Genomic DNA, 20,317 nt, shown 5'->3' with positions numbered 1-20,317 from the left:
TGCTCACTGCAAGTAATTTTTATCTTACACAATTCCAGATGCTTGTATCACAATTTTTTTTTTTTTTTAAATAGCAATGATTGAAAAAAAATTAAAAATCAGAACAAACATATGATTGGCTAATGTATCTTACTAGGGAGGTTGTTAAGACTCAGGCTGCGGAGTCTGTCACTGAGTTGTAGCTGTTCTGTGGTTGACTGTCCCAACTTTCTCTTAAATTCCTGGGAGTGAAGAAAAAAATACAAAAGTAAGTTGTAATGATTACCGCTATGCTCTTCTGAGGCAGCCTACTTCTAAAATTGAGTTATATTAATAATCAATAAAGATTTTAGAGTAAATTAATAAATAGAGAAATTAATATATGGAGAGTGTGTGCTGGTATGGATGCAGCAGTCAGACCTCTAACTGTTTCTGCAGAGTGTTGATTTCAGTGATGCAGGAGTCTCTTTTCTGGTTGATCATTTCCAGCTCGTTTTTATGGATTCTCTTTTTGCCTTGAGCATCTCGGAGCTTGTCAGAGATTTGTTTCTGCTTGTTGCCCTAAAAGAAAAAAGGACGGAAATCTCTTTATCAAGCATTCTGTCCATTTTCCATTTTAAAAACAAGGAATTATTCAGTAATTGTGCACAGTAGAAATAGTGTTGTTAAATTTAAAATCTAGCTGAAATCTCATCCCTAAAGCCTCACCACAGCCTCCAGCTCCATCTCCAGACTCCTTTTCTTGGCTCGGAGCTTGATGATCTCCTCCTGCTCCTCGCTCTTCTGGTTTTGGAGCTCCTGCTTTCTCCTCTTCTCCCACTCAATCTTTTGTTGACGCTCCAGCTCCTTCTTGGCTGCCTGTGAGGACCATCATAGTAGTGGTCAGTAAAAACTCAGTGTTTTTTTTATTTCTGTAGATTACTGAAACATATTTTGAGAAATGTACATTTGGTCTGAACCTGACACATTTTCACAAGGTCACCCGCTCACCTCCTTCCTCTCCAGCTCTCTGAGTCTCTCCTCCTCCCTCTGTCTCTCCAACTCTCTCTGTCGCTCCAGTCTGAGCTCCTCCTCCCTCTTTCTCTTCAGCTCCAGCTCTCGTGCCTCCCTCTCTCTCCTCTCTTGCTCCTCTCTGGCCTTCTGTGCCCTCCTCTCCTCCTCCCTGCGCTGCTGCTCCAGCAGGGCCAGTCGGCGCTTCTCCAGCTCAGCATTTCCCATCTCCATATTTTTCTTAAACTTATCTTCAAAAGTCACTAGATACACAGAACACACATTTAAATGATTAAAGTGAACTGGAATGTTCAAGCTACAATTTTACAGATATATGGCATTTATATACAGTTTATAAACAAAACTTATGCCTCTTTTTTTTGGTAATTAATCATTATATTTATACATTTTATTGTGGGTTAAGTGTCTAAATAATACGCAGGGAGGAAGGGTACTACATGCTTAAAGTAGGTAGGATGTAAATCACACCCAGTAATGAGCATAATTCAATATTTAGGACATTTAAACTAACTGATTGCATATCCTTCAAAAATCAAACAATATTATACAAATGGTGTGCCTAATTAGAAGACGTCTGTTTTGAAATACGCCGTATAAAAGCGGGAGGATTTTTTGTAAAAGAAGCGAGTCATATTTGTATTATGTAATAATGGGAGTGGTGTAAAGCCATACAATTGTTCCTTGATTTCTGTGGAGGCTCAGATTCATAGAGGTCCTCAGCCAGAGTTGCGTAAATCGAGGGAGTGGTTCCATTCAGAGAGTCACCTAGCTTCCCCCTAAAGGTTCATATGTATGGAGAAAGAACATTGTTAAAACAGCTTAAGTAATTCATGCATTCATGACCAAAGTTTTGTATATAATAAAGTTCAGCCAATAGCAGATTACAATCTTTTCAGCGGTACCTCAGTGATGGGGGCACCAAGTCTGAAGGAAGCGCCATAGGCAGCGCCTGTCCCATTTTTGCCATGTCTACCAGATGCATGGCAAGAATAAACTCATCAGCCTTCAGTTTGCCATCCTTATCCACATCAGCCAGATTCCTGACAAAAAAATAAATAAAAAAAATAAATAAAAACACACACACACACACACACACACACACACACACACACACACACACACACACAAAACATGTAATTAAATCAAAAGGGCATGTACTAAATATTTAGACAATCTGAAATGTGTTAACTTTTAAATGAAATTTTCAAAAAAAAATTATGCTGACAATATCATCGGTAAAAAACAAACAAAAAAACCCTATAAATTATAAAACAATAAAAGCTTTTTCAAAAGTGGACTTTTAAACCCACCTTTCACATGTTTCATAATATTAGGCCTGTCAAAAAAATTGCATGTCACATTCTTATATTGCATGCAACAACTCTAAAAAAAAATCTAAAATATTCCAATGATTCAAAGTAAGATTTATAAAAAATGCTTCACGGAAATACTGGGGAATGAAAACACCTACCAGATGGCAGCTAGCTGAGTCTGAGTAAGCAATGTTGTAGCCATTGCAGTTCTAACTTGAGGACCTACAGAAAAAAAGATTAAAAAGAATATCTTAATTACCATATTCATAGACATACATCTCTGCTTAACTTAAACAAATCCCTTTCTATTCGCTGTTTAAGAAACTGTCTTTTTTATAGTTGTTTTTTTACAACCAGCTAGTTGATGCTGTTGCTGTACTAACATAACTGGTCTGTCTAGCTGATCGATATTCTTATTGTGACAACACTGTAATCCACTTAAACATGTTACCACATCTAGAAACTGCTCACACACATTGAAAAAATTTGCTTTCTTCATAAATGACGTGTAACAAAACAGCTTGCCCCTGAGATGTAGGCAGTGGGATTAAACTTGATGCCATAAACTAGTGAAAACGACCCCACAAAGTCATGCTTTACCCACTTCCTCATTCCTGAAATTCTCTAGTAGATGCGTCTTTGTTATGAGGTATGCAAGTGATACACTCATGTGCTATGCATATGAGCCACATGGGTGTGGATTGTCATCTTACAGCACTATTACCGTAGCCTTCAGCTGAAGTTTCTACATCAGGTAAATTCATCAGATTATTACAGTAATCACAGTGGCATTTCAAATGTTTTGTAGCCAGGCATCATTAAGAGAATTTAGTACTAGCTGAACAATCCCTTTGGCAATTCTTTGCACACCAGTAAGACAACTGACCATTTTTTTCACCCATTATTGATTTGATGATTCTTTGAAAATCATTTACAATGAAGTACCTGTTAGATAACCGATCATTTGCTTGTCCAGGCTGTTAAACTGCTGCCTGTATTTGAGCCGTGATGCCTGTGGGACGGCCCAATCAGACGGGCCGCCCTTAGGAGAGTTGCTGGCCAACGATAAGGAGGGGGAAGAGTTTGAGCTGTAGACATAAGTACACAAGTCACTTTGTGTGCAGAGAGTTTTATATACACATTAAATGGATTATAAATAGACTTAAGTCCATGTGTGGAAGTTCCTGACCTGCTCGAGCCCAGGTCCAGCAAAGATGGGGTCTTGTTCATTGAAGTGGCGGAGAAGCCCAGTGGAGAAGAGGAAAATGAACTTGACAGCGGGAGGGCTACGGAAAAAACAAACACAACTGTAAGAAAAATTTAGCTTGTGACACTCTTTAAAATCTTCCAGAACAGAGTGTACAAGCCATTAATAAAGGAATATATTATCTATTCCTTTATCAAGTCAAAATACTGCAATATTTTGTGAACAAAATCAGTATATGCCACAAAGTCGTCATTTTGAGACTGTTTATGCATTAAGAGCTTCTTGGTAAATCTACATAGTCTTATAGGTAACAAGCTGAGCAAGTCATGACACAGGAACAGTGAAGCTGAATAAATGCTGACTTCAGTAAGAGGAAAGAGAGAGATCAGTGTAATTTCACCTTTAGCACACTGAACACTCACAGAGGTTCTTGGCTTTACAGCATTCACAATGACACAACATATATGGATATATACACTACTAAAGTTTGGGGTCTGTAACATTTTTTTATGTTTTTGTAAGAGTCTTTTATGCTCTCCAAAACTGCATTTATTTGATCAAAAACACTTTAAAATGTTACAGCGTATCTTACTGGAGGTGAGTGAGATGGGGGTCGGATGTAGAATGGCAATAGGTCCGTTAGGCAGGGCTGGAGTGCTGATGGTGGGAATCACTGGCATCGATAGACCTGTGCCCATCATGGGAGTCATGCCTGGCATGGGGCTCATAGTGGTCATTGGTATAGGGGTCAGAATGGGCACGCTAGGCATCATGGGTACATTTGGCATAGTTCCCATTCCTGAAAAGGCACAAAGGATAACGTTAAACAGACATAACACAACAAAATGTGATACATTCCTTTAACAAAGTGTTTGAGAAGTTTTCAAACCAATTATTCTTATAGCAAGACCTCACTAGCTAAATCTCATTTTTACAAGCACTGAATTCAGGAGCTACTTCTCAAATCTCACAAGTTGTAGACGCGTGTCTCTAGTACACGTTGAAGGTCGTGGTTATAGCCATCTGTTCCACATTACAACTCAACTGAATCTTGTGGCCATCAAGCTGTGCACCTGCTGTCATAAGAAGGACTTTCATGAGGAATGAGGTTTTCTCAGCAAATGGGGAAATATCTTTCTACACTTGTGTAGCATTGCTTAAATCTAAAATCTTCTAATAATGTTAATCTGAGTCTTTTTGCATCAAAAACAGTCATAACTTAGCATTAAACGGGCTTTTGTTATTGTGCCTTTAAGACTTGAATGACCTCTACAAAAATGACCTCCATTGAATGCAGGCCAAGTTGCTGAACACTGAATATTGATGTTTAAACAGCATTCATGTGTGACTGCAGACAGTCATGGATAGAATAGAAGAAAAAAAATGTGGCCTGTTCTGTTTTGTGGTACAGAGTAAAGATAACAATTAGATTAACATAATCTGTAATTACAACAATAAACTGCGTAAGAATGCAGATTTTCATTTATGTTACAGTGCAAGCGTGTTATAATCCCAATGCCCTCTCAGATCATTGCTCTGCTGGTAATAGTGTAGTTTGGCAGCGCACCGAGAGGTGTTGCTGGCATGGTTGGAGCTGGCACAGGTGGCTGCTTCATGATGATAGGCAGAGCTGTAGGAAGATTCTGTCCCTGTAGTTTCATCTTGATCAGCTTCATGGCTATAGAAAACTCCAGGCGGTCCATCCTGCCATCTTTACTCATATCAGCCAGGGTCCTGCCACACACACAAAAAAACAGGCAAGCGATCAGAGCAAGACTTTTTTCATTAAAAAAGCGGTTTTATATATTTACTTTTAAACATATTGTGCATGGTCAAGATTTCTCACCAGATCTCAGCTAGCACCGACTGAGGAAGCCCAGACTGAATGAAGAAGTTTCGTGCCTTCTCCCCTATACACAAAAATGAATAGTAATAGTTTTGGAAAATAAATGAATATGCAAGTAACATTTATGCTTGTAAATAAAATGTAGCCTTTATACCAAAAAGTTTAGCATTTTAACACAAGCAAAAGTTCCCAAGCACATACCTGTAACGAAGCCCTGCACTGGCGAGAGGGTGTCAAACTTCTGATCATGTTTGTCCCTCTCCACTGGGGTTATAGCCCAAATACTCCGACCACCTTAAAAGAAAAGTAGACACAAAAAGAATGAGGTATATGTGAGAGAGAGAGGGAGAGAAGGAGAGAGAACTAATAATGCAGGCAACACCACTGTGATGCTGCTGACAGATTCAGTTCTCAAGTACAGAGGTGGACAGTAACAAAGTACATTTACTTGAGTATTATTTTTTCTGAAAACTTTTTACTTTAACTTCACTACATTTCTGTCAAGGTCCTTAAGTAGAAAGTAGTAACGTCAGTCAGGGGATGATTTTGGTTGGAAATGAAAGTCGGGTTGATGTCAGAACCCGACTGATGTTGGTTTCTGACGTCAACCCGTCTGTCCAATGTTGGAGATTAATGTCAATCTGACGTTGGATTCTGACATCAACCTGATTTTCATTTTCAAATAAAACAATGTATTGACACTTACTTTTTACTTTTGATACTTAAGTACTTTTAAAAACGAGTACTTCTGTACTTTTACGAAGTAAAAATAGGTCTTTACAACTTTTACTTGTAACGGAGTAATATTTGACCAGTAGTATCTGTACTTTCACTCAAGTAAGGAAGTTGTGTACTTTGTCCACCTCTGCTCTAGTATCAGCAAGTACATTTACAGTACAGTAAGCTTTTGCAGAGTCAGGGTGTTTAAATGATAAATACATGGCACACCATTTCTGTCTTTCACAGCAAGCACACAACACCAAGCCCTCACAATTTGAGTCAGACGAAAACGTTTAAATTACTTTTTAAAAAGACAAATTATTACTTTAGTCAGACTGAAATTGAACTTTTAAAGTGGATGTAAATCACTCTGATATTTATTGAAATTGCAGAGTTAAAGTCAATAGATATAACACACTTTTAAGTTCGAAAACATACACAACAAATACTCCAAGTGTTTTTCAAGCTTAAATACAATAAGCAAGCTTGAATAAAATAATAAAATATTATAAATGCATTTTATTGAAATGTCATTCCATGTGATTTTTTTTCTTCTAAAAGTAGCATTTGCACATTTATGTATAAGCAGTCACATATATTCCATTTAAACAATTTTGTAAAATTATTTTTTATAAGATTTTTATTTATTTATAATTTATAAAAAAAACAAAAAAAAAACTTTCTATGCTTTACAAAATAACCCTTCACCAACCACACTTATTTATAATAAAAATAATAGTGAGCTGTCATTTTAAATGACATAATGAAGAGGAAGTGACATCATTTGACTTTTCAGAGGAGTTCCAAGTTAAAAAGTTACCAAGTTTTACTGTCACTTTACATTCACAATTTGATTCGTCATACGTAAATCACTCCATTACAAAACATAGAAAGAAACATTACATTTTCCTACCAACAAGTCATTGTTGACTCTTGATTGCTTAAGATAACAGGAAGAACAGCAGCCATTTTGGACTGAAACTGTCTGAATATTCTAACAAATAATTTTTAATGATCTTAAAACTTTATCTTGAGATAGCAAAAAAGAAAATCTGATAGACCATTTCATAATAGATAGACCATAATAATAGAGAAATGTACTTTAAAACAACTGTTCTCAAATGGAACAGGCAGACATGTCAAAGAATGACTTATAAACAAAACTTTAATAAACAACATCCCTTGAAAGATTTACAGGGTGATCCGGTCCTGCTATTCAAATGTATGTCTAAAAATGCACTGAGAAAAAAGATAAAAAATTTATAAAAAAAAATTAAATAAAAAAAAAGTCAGTTATTAAATAAACAAAATCAATAAGCAATGACGTGACAGTTTCACAGATGGGCCGCAGAGCGGACGGTCAGACACGCCGGTGTGTGATCATGCTGCAGTGTCAAAGCAGTGTAACTCCTGCTATACCGATGCACACACTGCAAAAATGAATGAGACATGATAAATAGGAAAGACTCATGTTTTAGTGCCGTTAAGGGGCTAAAGGTTCTCTGTGCGTACAGCCGCGCACACACACACTCTCTCACACACACACTCACACACACACATCCTGTTGTTTCGGACACGTGGCAACACACACACACAAAAATATAAAGCAGAGCTCTTACCATTCATGGCTGCAGGTGGCAGGGATATGAGGAGAGCGGTCCTGATCTCCTCGTCTCAGCTGGCTAGCTCAGTCATCTGCACCACACACACACACACACACACACACACACAGAAAGAAGAAATGTCCACCCATTAATAATGCAGGCAGGGGAGTGCAGGGCTGTCGCTATCTCCATCCTGCACTCTTAGACTGAAAGAGAGAGAGAAGAGGATGTGTGAAGGAGAGAGGAAGGGTGAGCGGGAGGGGATGAGAGCGCCAAACTCCCCATACAAATGCTTTCAACAGAATAATGCTCTATGTGCAGTATCTTAACAAACAATGACACTTTTATTACACTATTTATGACTGACTGCATCACTATCCTCCTCCTAATGACATTAGAAACTTATTTCAAAGGCTATCCAGTTCATGCTGGAAGAGTAATGACAGTCATATTTTGGGAAGTAATAATAATTCCACTCAGAAACAAGAGTTTAAGAAGGTTAAAAGTAAGAAGACACTCAAAACCAAATTAAAATACCATAAGCTTTAGTCCTATAATGAAATGTTCTCTAGGTTTATCTCTTTAAGCCTCACGTTGTTTGATAAAAATCATGTACAACCCATGCAAATTTACTAAATAAATGTGGTTCTTCTGGTAAATGTCAGTAGTGGGAGTCTGCCAAGAACTCTGATTCACACATTAAATCAATTAGCCTGACATTGTCTCTGCACACACACACACACACACACACACACACACACACACACACACACACACACACACACACACAAAACAAGCACTAAGTCACCATATCTAGAGCTGATAATTATATTATATATGACTGATTTGGGTCTATAAAGGCTGAGACCAGAACTGACATGATGAACAATAATATACATCTCTATAAACACAAAAATACAGATATATAGATCTTATTTACATATACAAACACATATAACACAAACATACATACATATATATAAAACACAATCTCAAAATCATGTATAGTCTATCATGTATAGTCTATTTTGTTTGTATTTTTGAAAGACACTTTTATTCAGCAAGGACAAATTAAATTAATCAAGGATGACAGTAAAGACATTCATAATGATACAAGCGAATTCTATTTCAAATAAAAATTGTATTAATCAAAAAATCCTGAAAAAATAAGCATCATGGTCTCAACAAATATATTAAGCAGCACTTAATCAGCATATTAGAATGATTTCTCAAGGATCATGTGACACTAAAGACTGGAGTAATGATGCTGACAATTTGCCATCAGAATGAATTACAAAAATTTGACCAACCCTTGAAAGGCAGTGTATAAATATGCATACATTTTATATAAGCTTATATGCAAGCTTATTTGTGTTACAAAACCCTGTACAAGAAGTTTTTTCTCTAACTTCATTGTAGAGAAAAAGGGCCACACAAACACAGAACTACTAGTTAGAATACTGAAGGGCTGTCCGCAGCCTAATTACACAAGACTGCCCTACCACAGACTAGTCAACTAGTCACTCCTAGGCCAATCCAAAATATCCAAACATCAGCCTAGCTAATATATAGGATTACCTATTATCATTAATCATGAATCTCATTTAACACACCAGTTGTATATCAGAGCTGTCACGATAGCAGAATACATATAAGCACTAACCACAGTGAGAAAGTTGCTGACAGGAAATGATGTGTGGCAGTAACGTGGTAGGGCTGTGAGAGCAGGTCTATAGAGGAAGAGAATGTGGTCAGACAGGACAAGCTTCCAGAAGACTGCTCGGATGGGGCATGCTTGTCATTTGTGTCGTATCACTCGCTTTTCTCTCACTCTCTCCCTATATGACACACTGGCAGTGATCGCAGTGGTTTCTTTTTGGACAAATTGAGTGATTTATTGATTTATTTACATCTATATTTTCATGATGCAAATCTTTGCTAATGTTTGGTATGATGTTAGGAAATGGTATAGCCTATGGTATACAATGTATATTGATAGTCTAGACAGTTTGGGGTCTGCAAGTTAAATTTTTTGTTTTAAATAATTCTCTTATGCTCACCAAGGCTGCATTTTTTTGATCGAAAATACAGTAAAAGCAGTAGGCTATATTGTGAAATATTATTAAAATTAAAATGTTTCACATTTTTATATATATTTTATATTATATATATATATATATATAAATGCATTTATTTGAAATAGAATTGGCTTTTATCATGATTGTGGGGGAGTGTATGTAAAAACAAATATTGCATCACAATAAGTGTAATTGTGATTGTCAAAACATTTGGATTCTAAATAGAATTTTATGAAGTTTAGTGACAACATGTTACAATGTTTACATTGTACAATGACTGGTAGGATACAGTTTTTATTATTGCTTGACAAAAATGTCAAGATTTCAATTCCATTCTTGTGATTTGATTCCGATTTTGATTCAATATAATAAATATGTAATATAGTGCTCAGCAAAATCTCCTCTCTAGCTATTTTTTCTATTCAATTAACATGCTATAGTCATTAAATGGCTTTCCTGAGGTAAATGTAACGTTATGTGACATAATTGTTCTCCTGCTATTATATATATTGACCTCTTTCCGTGGTTGAAAAACACTAATTGGTCGATATTATGTATACTTTCGGTAAGTTGTACTGCATCTTTAAATAAAAAAGTAACAGATGATCGGTTCACGTGCACTTGAACTGAGGCGCTCAGCGATCTGTCACGTCACATTTACAAGCGCCAAACGTATTTTTGTCTGAATTTCGTAATAAAATTGACGGAATCTAAGAGCTGATAATTAGTTTAATATTAAAAGTACCTCTTTGCTCCGCAATTTTTCTGTGCGTGAGAAAATGGATGTGTGGCGTGAGTGTCAATTGCGTGAGTCTCACGCTCAATGCGTGAGAGTTGGCAGCCCTGTATTTCATAGAGACTTTGCATGTGATTTGCAACTGGGAAAATTTTGCATAACCTGATTTATAATGAATATCCAATATCCAGCTCTTTAATGGAAACAAAACATTTCCCTCCATAATGGATAAAACATTTCCCTCTACATTTTCGTCGTCAATAATTGGTTTCAGTAACTGATACTGTGTGAACTCTTCGGAAATATTGAATCACAGACAAAGCACAATGTAAATTTGTCATTCTACCTTCGCCCACTTTACATTAATGACGTGCATGATGTGAGAGATGCAAAGATAGACTGTGAGGTCATTGCTGGCCATGTCCTACCACCTCCTGCCTCCACCCTGCGTGTGATTTAACAACCACAAAGGAACGAAGGAAGTGGGAGGAAAGCAAAAAACGAAACAGGATGTCAAGAGGTTACAAACAATGTTGTACAAATGCTCTGGGCCCATATCCTTGTGGTGAGAGTGGACATTAAGCCACATTAAGACCAACAAACCCTGTCTTGTGTGTCAGACCTTTCACTTTTGTGCTTGCAGAGGAATTCTCAGTTCTCCGAAAATGAAAGCATTGATTGTAAAAGACAGCGTAAAGCTTTGATCATGGAAAAAAACATCCCTGGCAAATTTACAATTTACCAAAGATACTGAGGGTGGTTGGTTATATCTGTGCTAAACGTATTTTTTTGCCTCTGAACTTTATGCTGAATGGTATCGATATTTGATACCATTTAATACCACGGGGAAAACTACCATACATCATTTTTTTTTTTTTACAATTTTGTTGTAATAGTTTACACAGCACAGGGAGGCTATATTTGAATCATTGAACTACATTTACAAAAAAGACAAGTAAACAGTCAGTAATAAAATAACATCAAATAAACAAATTGCAAATGATAGCACATATAAATCCAATAGAATAAAGTGACAAATGAAATAAACATGGCTTTAAGTTTTTCAGGTGGGTCTAACAGTAGTATTCCGGTAAGAAATACTACAGAAATAAAAGTAATCAAAGGTAAAATAACACTGGATGGTTTTCATTGTAAAAATTAAATACAGATTAATGCTTACAGATAAAGTTATTCAGTCAAGAGCAGTGAGTGATTTTCTGTGTCTTGTGTTCTTTGATTAATATGACAGAACAGCAGCAGGTTTATTAGGCTGCTGTCACTTTAAGAACTTATGCACGGATCCGATATACTTTTACACAACATGTGTTTTCTCTCAACTAAATGTTCCAAAACTGACCGTATTTACCTGGATACTCGGCAAGAAGGGTATTTTTACTTAATTAGGTATGTATTTGACCGTTTAAGCGCAATAAGCAACGAAAAAGAAGTCAATTTGGTCCTCGGAATCAGAGGCGGCTTTATGTGCGGCCACTTATATAGATCAGTGGTGCACGCGCTTTTGGTGTTAGCTTGAAATATGTGGGAATGAGAAAAAAATATGCGCAATGCAAGCACTATTCAACCGGAGTGAAATGAGACGAGTGAGTGAAAGGAAGCGGGTGTGTCACTTTGTTGTCCGAGAATCACTCACTGCTTTTAACACTTAAGCTTCAGTGTGTCCAACTCCATAGAGGGTTGTGAATGCTATTTTATTATTAATTTCTGGGGATTAGAATGTAACCCATTTAACTAAATTACATTCATATTTTAATACTAAGATTTCAAGTGCCCAGAGTTCATCTGAGAGACGTTATCTGATGGCTTTATACACAGAAGGTCATGCAGGTGACGCCAGTGAAGCCTGAACAAACACACACACAGCTGTCAAGGAACATTATACACACTGTACATAAACCACCCTACTAAAACATCATTGGACCGTCCAAAAGATACATCAGGGCTCAACAACAAGTAGTAGACATTTTTACCTGTCTCTTAATTTCCCTGACTGTACTACAAGTATGTTTAAAAAGTGTTATTTTAGTGTTATTTATATACTATTATAGTATGGCGGAGCTGAAACGTCATTACATTTATTTATTTAGGCTATTTTTTTAACTAGCTTTTATTTATATTTTCAGTTTTCATTTTCATTTCAGTTTGTTTAGTAATTCTGTTATGTTTTTCGATTTAGCTTTAATTTATTTTTATTTCAGTTTTATTAGTTTTAGTACTTCAAATTATTTTATTTCAGTTAGCCTAGTTGCCAAGGCAACATTTCATATCAAGATATAACTATTTTTGTTATTTTATTTTATCTTTGTTATTAATAATAAGAAAAAAGATGCAAGTAACTAGGGATGGGACGGTATGAAGATTTCATATCACGATTATAGTGACCAAAATTACCGTGATTATCAATATTATCACGGTTTTGTTAAAACGAGATGAAAGTGTTCAAAAAGAACTGATGCTCACACTAAAAACAGTTTAATATTTGAAAATCAACAAACAACAAATAAAACAAGCAGCTCTATGCACTTTTTCAAGCAAGATTATATTCTGTGGCATTTCCTTCCTTATAATGACCGTCGTCAATAGCAACACATTATAACACAGCGCACATCCATGTATCGCAACGGACGCGCATGCGCTCTCTCGTTTCATTCAAATACAACTTGCCGTCTTGCGTCTCCGTTCTTGGGCGATTGTTTTGTACGCTGTACAAAATGGATTTATAAACAGGTAAGATTTAAAACATTAATCTCAATTCAATATGTCCCCGTAATTGTGTGGTAAAAAAAAAAAAAAAAAAATAGGTGTAATAGGTGTACAATGATATTGTTTGAACTTGTTCGCTCGTCTTTGGCTCAAAGCCACTTGCTGCGAACTTTTATTCGCGGAAGCTTCACGTTTATTTCAAGTGAGTGAGATAAAATATTTCAACTCAAAACAACATTTTGTGCCCAATTATTTCGCAGACGTAGTGTTTGGTAAGTTAACTTGCCTTGCGTTCGCTATAAACAGTGGGTGATGGTCACACAAGACGACTCGGCAGATTTGAAGTGTTTCCCCCATATTGTATTGACCATCCTCGATTAAGTTTCACTCAGGACTTTTGTAAAAGCCAAAATATGACCACACCTCAGATTTGGTCCTCTTAAAAGGCTGAAAAATCTCCTGAGCACGGCCACTGCCTTTCGCCATTCCTTCTTGAATAAAAAAACAACAACATTGCGCGCTGTGCCTGCTGCTGGCTGGACAGGATTTACAGTGAGTTATTAAAATCGCGATAATCAAACACGGTTTTAATGGTATTTCAATTTTGAACGATAATACTAACCGTCAGTACATTTTATCGTGGTTTATAGTGAAACCGGTAATCGTCCCATCCCTACAAGTAACAAATAGGACAAATACAAAATACAAAAGTTTTTCAGTTACAGTAGGTCTATTAACAGTAGCATTCAAGTAAGAAATAATACATATTTAATACAGTAATCAAAATGTACAAATAAAGCACTCCATAGTCTTCACTGTATGAATTAAATATACATTGATTCCTATTAAAGCTACTAAAGTTATTCAGTCAAGAGCAGTGAGTGATTTTCTCTTTTTCTTTTGTTGTTTGATTAGTATTGGTACAGTAGGCCTATTTTACTTGATGGCTGCACGGTTGCATCATCGTCAGTTAGGAACTTGGGTGTGTTATTTGATAGCAATCTTTCATTTGAAAGCCACATTTATAGAAAAACCACATTTAAACCACATCTAAATTATGACATACTGCTCTCAATGTCAGATGCAGAAAAGTTAGTGTATGCGTTCAGAACCTCATGGCTAGATTATTGTAATGCTCTACTGGACGCTTGCTCTGCACGCTTAATAAACAATCTACATCTGGTCCAAAATTCAGCAGCTAGTGTTCTAGAACCAGGAAGTATGACCATATTAGCCCGGTTCTATCAACACTGCATTGCTATTAAACATCGCATACATTTTAAAATCTTGCTAATAACTTACGAAGCTCTAAACGGTTTAGCTCCTCAGTACTTGAGCGAGCTCTTAATGCATTTTAGTCCTTCACGTTTATAGCGGTCTCAAAATTCCGACCAGTTGATCAAAATAGACAGTTAGTGATAGATCCCTTTCATATCTAACACAAAAACTCTGGAACATTCTTCCTAGCATTGTTCGGGAGCCAGACACACTCTGTCAGTTCAAATCTAAAGAAAAAGAATTCAAGTTTTCAGAGTTTTAGTGTCAGTACATTAAAGGTATAGCGGAGGATCTTTCCAAATTTTAGATAAGACCCGCCCTCTCCACTTTTTGAAAAGTTTGATTGATTCACCAGAATGATTGACAATTAGTAGGACCAATAGTATAGGTTACCCACCAGGAAGTAAAACATCCTCCGCTATACCTTTAAACTACTATATGTTGAATATAATGTATAATAATGCAATGGGGGCATATTTGTGGGTACTGATAATGCCAGATGTGTTATGTTACCAGTAAAAAGTGGCCTATATTATTTTAAATATATCTAGTCAGCGACAGAGTGCAAGCATATGCGTCTAAAATAATTCTGTATTTTCAGCTTCAGAATCATGAATATTTGTATTCTGGTGTCACCATTGTCCTGTGCATTGGGTTTCCAGCATCCAAGCCTTTTCATTTCCACACCCAATGTAAAACCAAATTTAGCACTTTAATCAACTGTACATTTTTGTTAACCTTTTATCATACGTCTTGGAGTATCGCAATAATATTGTAACGTTAGTTCAGTATCGTGATATCTATCGAATCGTGACATGAGGGTATCGTTACACCCCTAGAATTGAACTGTGTTTGCATCATTGAATCATTATTTTCCTGCTGATCAATGTAAAGCTGCTTTGAAACAATCTGTTTTGTGTAAAGCGCTATAAAAATAAAGGTGACGTGACTTGACTATATTAGGCTGCTGTCACTTTAAGACTCTAATGCACGGATCGTATTATTGACACACATCCGATTTTTTTCTCAGTTTTCCGAAGTTATAACCAACTGTGTTTATGTGAATACTAGTCAAAACAGGCATTTTGTTGATCGCATGCTGTCTGGGAGGCGGCTTTCTGTGCGCACGCTTTGGGTGTGTGATAGTTAGGGCTGGGTATCGTTCAAAAATGTTCGTTATCGATATCGATACTGGTTCCTGAACGATACTTTTTTCGATACCAATTTTATGAAATCTGCTTTAACAAGATTACATTACATATTACCAAAACTCAAAGACTCAGGGGGACAGAATATATGCCTCGCGCTCAAGCACATCCCACACTTTATTTTCTCATTCATGCGTGTTTCTTTATTGCTTTAACATGTCAATGACTTTAAGCAGTCCCACGAATATATGAAGTTTTGCACAGCCGGTGTGCCTGCAGGGAATGGAAGCAGCGGTTGCATGTCAACTCAATTTAGGAAATTCGCATTATTAAAACACTGTCATTCTTAAAGTACTGGTACTAGTAAAATGAGAAATCATACATAAAAGCAGGGTACCGCAATAACTTTAAAGTACCGGTATATCGTGCAACACTACAATGTTACCCAACATCCCCAACTGTCTCTTTTTCTAAATGACCAAATATTGGAGTTCTTTTCCCAGCAGGCTCTAACACAGTAACACACTCAGAATGAATGGATCGGTTCATTAGTCTGCTTAGACAACATGAGCTGTTTTGAGCATTTGGATTGAAGGGCAGATAAGTCCAACCAATGAAGATAAACATGAAAAAGAAGTGTGATCTTGAACAACTATGTAACCCAATCTATTTCTAATGTAAAATATTAATTGGTAATTTGGTAGATAAGCATAATGCCTGTGGTTACCCGCAGAGAATACGTCTCTGATCATTCACCTGAAAACAGAGGACAAAAATCAAGTCATTATGGCTTGATTAATCATTTCCTTTCACTGACCCGAGGTCTGCGAGGACATTTCCTGAAAAACTAAGGGAATCAAAGGAATCAACTATATGAATATTAACTTAAAAGATCCTTAATTCAAAAGCTCAACATTTACAATATTATGTAATGTTATATAATGTTAACAGCACAGGGTGACTGCAGCCTTATAAAGAAAGATGTCAGGTGCAAACTGATCAAAATGATCAACAATCTATACAACAGTACAAAAAATAAAGACAAACCATTAGGAACCAATGAATGGATCTGAAACACTGACCTGCCTCATGAATATCAGACAGAGACAGACTGTGATGGCCAAAAATGCTGTCCATCCATACGCATCATGCCAACACCAAAACAGCCATCATGACCATCATCTTTTCTAGATCATTTTCCGGTAATTGTCATGTACGAATCATTGTAGCATTATAATAACCACCAAGATAAAAGTAAATAAATCTCGCTCTGTTTCTTGTTGATCTCCACTAGACATTACACTGCTTATAACGATCTGCGTGAAATGCAGACAGACGAGTTTGCCACTTGTCTGGCAGGTTGTGAGAAGAATGTATTTTTGAAAGGACTGTGAATCGGTTCATTAACATGTAGTGAGACATATGACTCACAGTGAGCTCTTAATAATAGTAATATGAAGCTCTGGAGGACTTTGAAGAGTGTGAAACTGGACACTTTCTCAACTCATCACACACAGCAACTGTAAAACCAAATGATAACCACCAGACAATGCTCAACATTATATGTAACATAAATAATATATAACATGTGTATTGTGACTACACTATAGCCAGTTATAAAGTATGATTAAAGCACATTACTTTAAAGCGAGCAGACATTTGAACAGTATTACAGGAGGTAACGTTAGGCTACTCACATTACACAACAGCATTACTGACTTTGCGAAATCTCCTGGGAGGAAAACATATCCTTTTCCATTGTCCTCTGTATTAAGGTGACGACAATCGGCTTTCAGAGTTTCTTTAAAGATTTTATGTAGTGTTTTACTGAGAATCTTTGACAACCTGTTGCTGTACGCTGTCATACAAACAACATGGCTGACGACGAGATGTGCGCGAGCGAAGAGCCTTTAAGAGGGAGGGGCTGAGTGTGTTTCAATGACACTCTGCTGCCCCCTCACCAGCTAAAAAACATCACAGCGAGGCCCATTCTTTCTTTCTTTCTTTCTTTCTAAAAAAAAATAGACTCTTTATTGCCACATTGCGTTCACTTAATTTCCCTCTTCATCGTGTTACTTGAATTATTTTTGGCTGACCCAAACTGGTCTCCAACTTTAAAACATATGTTTGCTCAACTACACTCACCTAAAGGATTATTAGGAACACCATACTAATACTGTGTTTGACCCCCTTTCGCCTTCAGAACTGCCTTAATTCTACATGGCATTGATTCAACAAGGTGCTGAAAGCATTCTTTAGAAATGTTGGCACATATTGATAGGATAGCATCTTGCAGTTGATGGAGATTTGTGGGATGCACATCCAGGGCACGAAGCTCCCGTTCCACCACATCCCAAAGATGCTCTATTGGGTTGAGATCTGGTGACTGTGGGGGCCATTTTAGTACAGTGAACTCATTGTCATGTTCAAGAAACCAATTTGAAATGATTCGAGCTTTGTGACATGTTGCATTCTCCTGCTGGAAGTAGCCATCAGAGGATGGGTACATGGTGGTCATAAAGGGATGGACATGGTCAGAAACAATGCTCAGGTAGGCCGTGGCATTTAAACGAAACCAATTAAACATATATTGCTCCACATCATTTTTCATTTCTTACTAAGTTACTATTGCAAGATAATATTGGTCTTATGAGGAATAGAAAAAAAATATAACATCAATTCACAAATACTATCAATACAAATAAATATATTGTACATCAACATATTTTATATTTAATTGACCTACTTAACCACAAATAAATAAACAGATAAATATTATTTTCAATCATGTCCCAAATAGATCATAATCTTAATCTTTATCATGATTATGGTGTCCTCCTGCTCCTTTTCAGCAGCACAAATTAATTTTTAGAAAAGAAAATTTTAGAATGACTTATTGCTTTAATTAAACCTAAACCTTAAACCTACAGAAAATAGTGACATAATAACAACATAAAGACTTACATTTCATGAAAAGCATAACTTTCCTAGAGATTGTTTATGGATAACCAAGTATTTCATAAACTTGACAAAAGTGTCTAGTCTAGCCTATAGTCAAAGTGGAGGTATAAGTGTGTTGTTCTCTCTGGTTCAGAGGAAAGAAGTACATTTAAAAAGAAAGAAAGAAAGAAAGAAAGAAAGAAAGAAAGAAAGAAAGAAAGAAAGAAAGAAAGAAAGAAAGAAAGAAAGAAAGAAAGAAAGAAAGAAAGAAAGAAAGAAAGAAAGAAAATTTTCAATGAAATGCCACACGAGGGCGCACTTTACCAGCATTACGTTGCTGTGTTCCCTTTCCAATTATTTTTCCTGCTAAATAAATAAACGAATGAACTACGTTAGATATAGTTTTTCTCAGTCTCTTGGTAAATTTCTCAGGTAACAACTGAATTTTTTTTTTTTTCTCAAAAAAGCTTGTTCAACCTCCACATCATCTTATCACTTGTAGGCTAACGCAATTCCTCATTCTTCTGAACAAATCGTCAATGCTTTGGTACATTCATGCAATTGATTATGTACAGTTTTATTTGTTTATAATTTATTATGTCTTAGAATTGTTTATGTCATGTTAACATAAACATTGTATATCTATATTGTCTGTGGGACTTGTCATTCTGATGGCGATATCATTGACATGAATTAGGTCTACTTTTGACTTATGAAAGGAATTTGAACAAGTTATAGGCAAAGTAATCCATTGAGTGGTGCTGTGTATAAGAATTGTTTGGAGAAATGCACTGGTTTGCAAATGAGTGATTCGACTAAACTTACCAAAGCGACTGAGACAAACTGTAGCCTAAACGATATTTGAGAAATGTCAGGAAATATGCACCTTCTCGATCTTCATTTCATTAGTAAAATAAACTCTGTTCATTTAATAAAAAATAATGAATCATAAATGTAATTGTTAAAAAGCAATTCACAATCCATTCATTCAAGTAAGGCTATGCTGTATTAGTGTTATTGTGTAAAAGTTCCTCTGGAGCTGGCGTGAGAGCCACATTCCAGATCCGCCTGATGCTCCAGATTCCATGTTTTTGAGTTTGCCATGAGAACCAATTCCCCAGAAGAAAGTTTCAGAAAGCGCTCCTCCAGAAGAATAAGGGCAGGATCCTTTGAATCATGAGGCGGGATGTCAGGATGTTTGCAGAACAGGTTACAACACCTGACTGGACAAGAACAATTCACACTTCTAAAGGACAAGTGGAATAATTCTAATATAACAAACTGGGTCTTTCCCATGAAAAATGCCGTTTCATAAGAGAATAGTGGAGCCCCGGAGCCTGGGCAGAATAAACAGAGGACGACTGGAAGTTACCAGGGATGTATTTATTTCCCTGGATGCTGTGAACTGTCAAACTTTGACCAACATCCTCCGTCAGCTGTCCGACCTGTCACGGCACGCGAGCAGCATGTTTGTGGAGATCCAGACTGAAGCAGAGCTGGTGATCAATAAAGCTTCAGCGCTGCAGCACAGACTGGATTCACTGCAGGACACTGTACGAAATCTCAGACATAAGAGGACCACAATCCGTGAGTTCATGCCCTTCATGTATTCAACCACAATGTGGCAAGCATATTGCTTACCTAGTATTTATATTTATGTTATAAAACTTATTTTTAAACGACTAGAAAGCAACCCAAAAGTGATTAGTATTCATGCATTATATTCATACTATAGG

The 20,317-nt window shown here is 36.5% G+C and overlaps 2 protein-coding genes across 3 annotated transcripts in view; one reads left to right on the top strand and one right to left on the bottom strand.

Annotated features, from left to right (window-relative positions):
* The window catches only part of itsn2b (intersectin 2b), a 31,248-nt gene extending 13,707 nt beyond the window's left edge, over positions 1-17,541 (bottom strand). For both annotated transcript variants that reach the window (XM_082142596.1, XM_082142597.1), the window contains exons 1-15: positions 17,339-17,541; positions 7,696-7,771; positions 5,558-5,650; positions 5,357-5,420; positions 5,078-5,244; positions 4,103-4,309; positions 3,493-3,589; positions 3,249-3,391; positions 2,462-2,525; positions 1,893-2,030; positions 1,663-1,766; positions 970-1,232; positions 688-837; positions 400-540; positions 134-221 (exon numbers count right to left, since the gene is read on the bottom strand). In XM_082142596.1, coding sequence (XP_081998722.1) covers positions 134-221; positions 400-540; positions 688-837; positions 970-1,232; positions 1,663-1,766; positions 1,893-2,030; positions 2,462-2,525; positions 3,249-3,391; positions 3,493-3,589; positions 4,103-4,309; positions 5,078-5,244; positions 5,357-5,420; positions 5,558-5,650; positions 7,696-7,702 — 1,726 coding nt within the window. In that variant the 5' untranslated portion in view covers positions 7,703-7,771; positions 17,339-17,541. The remainder of the gene's footprint in view (positions 1-133; positions 222-399; positions 541-687; positions 838-969; positions 1,233-1,662; positions 1,767-1,892; positions 2,031-2,461; positions 2,526-3,248; positions 3,392-3,492; positions 3,590-4,102; positions 4,310-5,077; positions 5,245-5,356; positions 5,421-5,557; positions 5,651-7,695; positions 7,772-17,338) is intronic.
* Positions 17,542-19,705: 2,164 nt separating this feature from the next.
* nhsl1a (NHS-like 1a) overlaps positions 19,706-20,317 on the top strand; it is a 51,214-nt gene continuing 50,602 nt past the window's right edge. The window contains exon 1 of the mRNA XM_082142712.1: positions 19,706-20,168. Coding sequence (XP_081998838.1) covers positions 19,883-20,168 — 286 coding nt within the window. The 5' untranslated portion in view covers positions 19,706-19,882. The remainder of the gene's footprint in view (positions 20,169-20,317) is intronic.

Source organism: Leuciscus leuciscus (genome assembly GCF_965113295.1).
Source record: "Leuciscus leuciscus genome assembly, chromosome: 17".
Taxonomy (NCBI): Eukaryota; Metazoa; Chordata; class Actinopteri; order Cypriniformes; family Leuciscidae; genus Leuciscus; species Leuciscus leuciscus.
This window is presented reverse-complemented; position numbering and strand designations above follow the sequence as displayed.